The sequence below is a fragment of the Eimeria necatrix genome, genomic scaffold, assembly GCF_000499385.1.
Source record: "Eimeria necatrix Houghton genomic scaffold, Enh_scaff297, whole genome shotgun sequence".
Classification (NCBI taxonomy): Eukaryota; Apicomplexa; class Conoidasida; order Eucoccidiorida; family Eimeriidae; genus Eimeria; species Eimeria necatrix.
In genome coordinates this window covers 1-7500 of record NW_013653513.1, presented here as the reverse complement: position 1 = coordinate 7500, position 7500 = coordinate 1, and the positions used below count along the sequence as shown (strand labels likewise).

The following is a 7500-nucleotide window of genomic DNA, read 5'->3' as shown; positions in this document are numbered from 1 at the left end:
CCTTGCCCGCACAGGGCGGTGCAGGTCACCCCCAGGTGACCTCACTGGGGCCCCTACAAACCCTAAACCCTAAATCTTCTCAAACCCTAAACCCCTAAAAACGCTAAACCACTTCTAAAGCCTTAATTGTGTCAAAATTAGGGTTTGCAGCTTCCGTTTTAAGTCTGCCAAACCCTAACCCACACAACCCACAATCCTAAACCCTAAACCCTAAACCCTCGCCGCCACTGCCCGCAAACAGCTTGATGCTCACAAACCCTAAAACTGCATTTCTACTTCTTGAGCCTTTTGCTAAAAATAAAAAGGCCTTTTGAGCTGCTTAGGGTTTAGGGTTTAGGGTTTAGGGTTTACAGAGGGTTTGGCAGAGCTCTGAGGCGTCTCCCGCCTACAGTGCAAGTCCGAACTCCTAGGGTTTCAAACTGCTAGGGTTTAGGGTTTAGGGTTTAGGGTTTGCAGCCTGCCTGAAGGGACTTCATTGTTTATAAATGCAAAACCCTAGAAATATATTTACCTTCAAATGAGGCAGTTCATATTCAAAACCCTAATTTGCCATTAGGCAGATGCATTACTAAAATGCATTTATTTGTAATATTTTTATTTATATATGTTGTTCAAATCTTTACAATATATATATATATATATAACAAATATAATAATACATATTTATATATGTACATCTATTAATAAAATATATATTATCTATTATAGAGATATATATAATAGATATATGTATATATACATATATATACAAATAAAATATATATGTATATACATACACATACTATAGATATATACATGTCATAGATATACATATATATATATATATATACTATAGATATATACATATCATAGATATAATATATATATACATTTATGTCTGTAAATAATATATATATATATATATATATATATATATATATATATATATGTATATCTGTAAATAATATATATATATAATATATATACATAAATACAATTCAAATATTATTAAGTACACAAGTACATATAATGTGCACCTTAACATACAAACGCAATTCAAATATTTCCTTTGCACGTATTGAAGAGGCAACACCACACAAACTATTATGTATTAAACTTATTACATATATATATATATATATATATATATATATATATATATATTATATATAAATATGTTATATATAACATATATTTATTTTATATATAGATTCATATATATGATAATATATATAATAATGATAGTATAATTAATACATACATATATATAATATATAGTAATATTCCATATGAATAAAATATATCTGCGTAATGTACATATAATAATATAATTAATATATATAATATAAAATATCATTTCATATAAATGATAATATATAAGACACATTTATATATAAAGTATATATAAATGTACTCCTGCGCATTTTTTCTGCTTATTTGCCTTTTTTGATTTTATTTCTTTTAAATTTCATTTCATTTTTATTTTAATCCCCTTTTATTTTAATTCCTCTTTTAAATTTTATTTCTTTAATTATATTTTTTATTTCTTTTTATTTTATTTCTATTTATTTTATTTCTTTTTAATTTGCAAATCCACCTCGCACTTCTTGCATGCATTTCAGCATTTGAAATTAAATATATTTTTTCGAATTTTTCATATTTTTGAACTCCGTTTTAAATCCACTACAAAAGTACTTCTTCTAAACTTTGTTGAATTCGTCTTTGAATCATTTAAAGCTAAAATCGCATGCAATAAAGTCCTGTCTTCTTTCTTTTCTCCAATTTCATCTTCAACATTAAAACAAAAAAACCGGCTTCGACACTCAAGGGGCTCCTGAGCTCTACGCCGGACCATGGGGGCCCCTGGGGGCCCCCAGGGAGCCCCTGGGGGCCCCCGGGGGCCCCAGGGGGCCCTCAGGGAGCCCCTGGGGGCCCCTGGGGGCCCCTGGGGGCCCCAGGGGGCCCCAGGAGCCCCCAAGGGACCCTGGGTGCCCCCAGGGGCCCCCAGAGGCCCTGGGGCCCCGCGGGAGCCTCTAGGGCCCCCCAGGGGCCCTCAAGGGCCCCAAAGCAAAACCAATTCCAACAATTCTGTCTCAGGGCCTCAACCCACTCCATAATGCAAGCCTGGGGGCCCCCCACGCGCTTGCAGCAAAGGGAGGCCCCCCGAGGGGCCCTCCCCACATAAAAGGGACCCTGGGGGCCCCCAGATACTCCAAGGTAAGCAAAAACTGGGCCCGTGGGGGCCCCTCGGGGGCCCCCGGGGGCCCCCGAGGGGCCCCCACGGGCCCCCAGGGGCCCCGCCGTGCAGTGGCCGCGCACTAGGGGACCTTAAAACTACAAAGAACTGCCGGGGCCACCAGCTCCTTTTATTAGACCTCAGGGAACGCCCAGGGGCCCCTGGGGGCCCCTGGGAGCCCCTGGGGGCCCCTGGGGGTCCCTGGGGGCCCCCAGGGAGAGGCTTCCCCGGCCCCCGAGGCCCCTTCGTGTTCCTTTGGGGCCCCCCTGGGAGGCCCTCTCCGGGGCCCCGTGGGGCCCCCTCTGGGATTCTTTTCTATTTCATAAACATCTTGGGGCCCCCTATGCTGCAGTCTGTCTCATTTGCTGCTGCAGCAGCAGCAGCCCCCACAGCCCCGCTGCACCCATGGGCAAGGGAGGGGCCCCAGGGGCCCCCAGGGGGCCCCCAAGACCTTTTAGGCCCTCCAGGGGGCCTCCACATTGCCAGTAGGGCCCCTGGGGCCCCTGTGGCTTCTGGGGGCCCCCTGCTGGGGCCCCTGTGGTTTCTGGGGGCCCCCCACTGGGGCCCCAGGGCCCCCAACTGCCTGGGCGCATGCACAAAAGCTCTATGAAGCCAAACATGTTCATACAAAGCCCGAAGGGGCCCCTGGCAATACTTTGGGGGCCCCTCGGGTCTCCGGGGCCCCTGCAGGGGCCCCCAGGGGCCCTCAGGGATCCCTGGGGACCCTTGGGGGCCCCAGGGGCCCCCAAGAGCCCGGTCCGCTGAGGGGCCCCCCTGGGGGCCCCCTTAGTCATCATCCTGTGCAAGTCCTTCTGCAGGGTCCTGTTCTAGTGCCTGGAAATCTTTCAGCGAAAGTTGTTTAAAGTGGACTCTGTCCCCTGGGGGCCCCTTTTGTCTTTTGTTGGGTTTGTTACCCTTGGGGGGCCCCTGGTCGCCCCCTTGCTGCTGCTGCTGCTGCTGCTGCTGCTGCTGCTGCTGCTGCTGCTGCTGCGGCCGCTGCTGCTGCTCCTGTTTCTGCTGCTGCTGCTGCGGCTGCCTCTGCTGCTGCTGCTGCTGCTGCTGCTGCTGCTGGCCCCCCTCCTGGGGCTTGGGGGGCCCCCTGGGGGCCCCCGAGAGGCCCGCTGCTGCCCCCGTGTAGATGTAAAGGGCCTCTCCCTTAAGGGGAGTTTTATCAAGTTTTTTAACTTCAGATTCTGTGGGGTCTACTGCCACTGGAAAGAACAAAGAGGGCACTTTAAACAACATCAGGGCCCTAGGGTCTCGCATGCGGCAGTCCAGGGGGCCCCCCGGGGGCCCCCCGTGGGGGCCCCCCCGCTGGGGGCCCCCCTGGGGGCCCCCCTGGGGGCCCTCGGGGGGGCCCCCCGGGGGGCCCCCCTGGGGGGCCCCCTGGGAGGCCCCCAGGTGCTGGGTGACAGTGATTTGCTCCTGGGGCCCCACAAGGGCTGTGACTGAGAAGGAGTCTTTGGAAGCAACGACGGAGACAAAAGCAGCAGCAGCAACTCGGAAGAGACAGGGGCCCACTTGGAGGACTTCTGCTGCTTGCTGCGGGGGCCCCCCTGGCTGCTGCTGCAGCGCAGCAGGAAGGGGGCAGAGGGGGCCCCCCTGCTGCAGCGGGAACTCGAGGGCGAGGGGGGGCGAGCAGCGCAGCAGCAGCAGCAGGTCCGCCTCCGCTGCTGCTGCTGCTGCTGCTGCTGCTGCTGCTGCTGCTGCTGCTCTTTTGACCGCGAAAACAGGCGCTGCTGCTGCTGCTGCTGCGCGGGAACACTCGCATGCAGCAGGCAGCTCTGTCTCCAACTGCAGCAGCACTTTTGTCTCCTCCGAATTTTTCTCTTTTGCTTCTGGAGACTCTCCAAAGCCCGTCAGCTGCAGCAGCGACTGCCACGCGGCCCCCACCAGCCCCCACAGCCTGCGGCCCCCGCTGCTGCTGCTGCTGCTGCTGCTGCTGCTGCTGCTGCTGCTGCTGCGGGTCTTCGCCAGGTTCACGTACATTTTCTGCGTCCGGGGGGAGCAGGACACCGCGACTGAGACGGACTCGGGGGCCCCCAACAGGGGCCCCCCCAGGGGCCCCAAGGGGGGCCCCCCGGGAGGCCCCCGGGGGGCCCCCCGCTGGCCCTGCAGCAGCTGCTGCAGCGAATATACCTCTGTCCCACTCCGAAGGGGAGACACAACACTAAACCCTAATCTGCAGCGGGGCAGGGGGCCCCTCAAGTCTATGAAGGGGGCCCCCGAGCTCCCAAAGGGTACCATCGCCTCCTGGGGGCCCCCGGGGGGGCCCCTCGGGGGGCCCACAGCCCCAGGGGCCCCGCGGGACACAACGGCCCCGGGGGCCCCAGGGACCTTGGGGGCCCCTGGAGTCTTGGGGGACCCCAGAGCCCCAGGGGCCCCCGGGGCCCCAGGGGTCCCCGGGGCCCCAGGGGCCCCCGGGGCCCCAGAGGCCCCAGGGGCCCCCGGGGCCCTAGGGGACCTAGGGGCCCTAGGGGACCCGGGGGCCCTAGGGGCCCTAGGGGCCCCAGGGGCCCTAGGGGCCCCAGGGGCCCTAGGGGCCCCCGGGGACTTGGGGGCCCCAGAGGCAGCGCTTGAAGGGCCCCCTTTGGAGGGCCCCCACCCCGAAGTGGGGGCCCCTGCGGGGGGGGCCCCCTGGGCCCCATAAGCAGCAGCTTTGGGGGGCCCCCTCCTTGAGCTGGGGGCCCCATTGGGTACTCCTGTCTCCGATACCCTCTCCGGTTTGCCTGGAGAAGCAGAGGGGGGCCCCCGCGGTGGCCTCGGGCTCCCCCCAGGGGCCCCTGCTGCAGGGGCCCCTGGGGCCCCTCTGGGGGCCCCTGCTGCAGGGGCCCTGGGGGCCCCCCGGGGGGCCCCCGGGGCCCCTCCTAGCGCAGGGGCTGCGGCGGAAGCCGCCAACGCCTCTTCTCCAGCAGCAGTGCGAGGCATGCTTTCTGCTGCTGCTGCTGCTGCTGCTGCTGCTGCTGTTTGGTCTTCCCCTGCTGCAGAAGGGGACGGGGGAGGGGCCCCTTCAGCAGCTGCAGCAGCAGCAAGAGAACCTAAAGAAGCAGCAGAGTGGGGCCCCCCAGCTGGGGGTCTTGCTGCAGCAGCGCTGGGGGCCCCCTCCCTGGGGCACTCGGGGCCCTGGGGACGGGCTCCCTGGGGGACCCCCACGGAGGTCCCCTGGGGGCCCCTGGGGGCCCCCTGGGGGCCCCTGGGGGCCCCCTGGGGGCCCCTGGGGGGCCCCTGCGGGGGGGGGCCAGTGTGGGAGTCTGTGCTGGCGATTTCTGCTGCTTCTGTCTCAGTTTCTGTTTCTTCATCTGTCTCCGTCACTGTGGCTGTCTCCTCCTTGGGGGCCCCCCCCTGCTGCTGCGCCTGCGAGGGGGCCCCCTGCTGCAGGGGCCCCCCTGTGGGGCTCTCGGGGGCCCCTGGGGGGCCCCACCTGCCCCCCTCGGGGGGCCCCCCGGGCCCGGGGGGCCCCTTGAGCAGCAGCTGCACTTCCCCACCATTAGGAGGCTCATACAGAGGGTAATAAAACGACGGACTTATAAGTGGCTCATCTACAAAGGGCCCCTTAGGGGGGCCCCCGGGGGGCCCCTGGGGGGGCCCCTCGAGGGGCCCCCCCGGGGCTGCCTCAGGAAAAGCCCCGGGGGGGCCCCCAGGAGGCCCCACCACCTGTGAGTAGCCCTCGGGAGCCGAAGGGTCCTCCGGTTCTTCAGTCTGCGCTGCTGCTGCTGCTGCTGCTGCTGCTGCTGCAGCTAGTTCGGAGTGCTGCTGCTTGTCGGCGGCTGTCTGCGCGTCTGCTGCTGCTGCAGAGTCGAGAGCAGCAGCAAGAAGCTCAAAAAGACTATCAAGATCCCGCGGGGGCCCCGGGTGCAGCTCGGGGCCCCCTGCTGGTGCGCGTTGGGGTGCTGCTGCACTTGCTGCTGCTGCTGCTGCTGGTGCAGACAGCGGGGCGGCGTGGAGGGCGAAGCAAAGGAGGCCAAGGGCCCCCGAGAGCGTTCTATTTTTCATATTGAGAAAGTAAAACAGATTGACTGGCAATTTTAAACACTACACTTCCCTCAGCAGCGGCAGCAACAGCAGCAGCAGCAGCAGCAGCAGCAGCACGCCTGGGGAAGAGGCTGCGAGCGCCGCCGCACTGCTGCTGCCTCGCAGGAAACATAGAGCGATCTGCTGCAGTTTGGCAGATATTTTCTGTCTTCTGGAAAGATCTGAGTGGCTGAAAGAACTCCGCAAAAGAAGAAGTCAACAAAGACAAAAGTGATGGCTGCATGCGCGCGGGCGGTGGTCAGTCGCCGTGGACCTGTTCGTACAGCCCGCGGGCAGCAGCAGCAGCAGCAGCAGCAGCAGCAGCGCTGCTGCGAGCCCGCTGCTGCCCCTTTGGCCTTTTAAATTAGTGCGACTCCGTTTAAAAGCAGCAGCAAATAAGGAAGAAGCACTAGAGAAGGCAAAGAAGCCGCGAGCTGCTGCCCAACGGGGTGTGCTGCAGCAGCAGCAGCGCCCTCGCGAGGGCCCCTGCTGCTCGATCTAGCAGCAAAAACCTGAAAAGATTGACCTGATTAGTTTCAATTCGAAAAATGTTCCCTTTAAGGGCCCCTTTCTCGCGCTGCAGCAGCAGCAGCAAAGGGGCCCCTCGAGTCTGCAGAGACGGAGCCCCAGCTGCCTGCTGAGCTCCTCCCCAGACGCTGCAGTGATTGGCTCCACAGCCACAGGCTTCTGGAGCAGTGCAATTGTGCTGCTGCTGCTGCTGCTGTTGCTGTTGCTGTTGCTGCTGCTGTTGCTGCTGCTGCTGCTGTTGCTGCGACCCCCCCTCCCGCTGCCAGGGGCAACAGCCCAGGCAGGCACGCGACTCAGCAGCGGGGACCGCAGCAGCAGCAGCTGCTGCTGCTGGTGCTGCTGCTGCACACTCATGGGCTAACAAAAGTGCAGCAGCAGGGCCCTCCCTGCCTTGACTGCCCGCTGCTGCGCAGCTGGCGCTGCAGATGGCAGCAGCAGCAGCAGCAGCAGCAGCAGCAGCAGATATAAACAAGGCGGACTCTCCCTTGCGGGTCCCCAGCAGCTACGAACCATCTCCCTTCTCCCAAAGGGCGCAGCCCTTTTGGGGGCCCCTCTGGGGGCCCCTAAGGGGCCCCTCTGGGGGCCCCTATGGGGCCCCTCTGGGGCCCCCAAGGCGCCCCCGGGGGCCCCTCCAGAGGGCCCCCCGAGGTCCCCAGGGTCAGTAGCTCACCTGCCCACTTGTGTACGTACACGTCCCGCCTCGACGCCCCTGCCCCCCCCCCCCCCCCCCCCCCCCCCCGCCCCCG

General features: G+C 58.7%; 2 protein-coding genes across 2 annotated transcripts; both read right to left on the bottom strand.

Annotated features, from left to right (window-relative positions):
• Nucleotides 1–3001: 3001 nt before the first annotated feature.
• ENH_00040240 (hypothetical protein) lies at nt 3002–6208 on the bottom strand (the record flags this gene model as incomplete). Its single annotated transcript, XM_013580732.1, has 1 exon — nt 3002–6208. The coding sequence occupies one exon, from the start codon at nt 6206–6208 to the stop codon at nt 3002–3004; it is 3207 nt and encodes a 1068-aa protein (XP_013436186.1).
• Nucleotides 6209–6635: 427 nt separating this feature from the next.
• Nucleotides 6636–7500, bottom strand: ENH_00040230 (hypothetical protein; the record flags this gene model as incomplete). Its single annotated transcript, XM_013580731.1, has 2 exons — nt 6636–7173; nt 7425–7500. Coding segments are annotated over 2 exons (614 nt in total), but the record flags the coding sequence as incomplete, so codon positions are not given.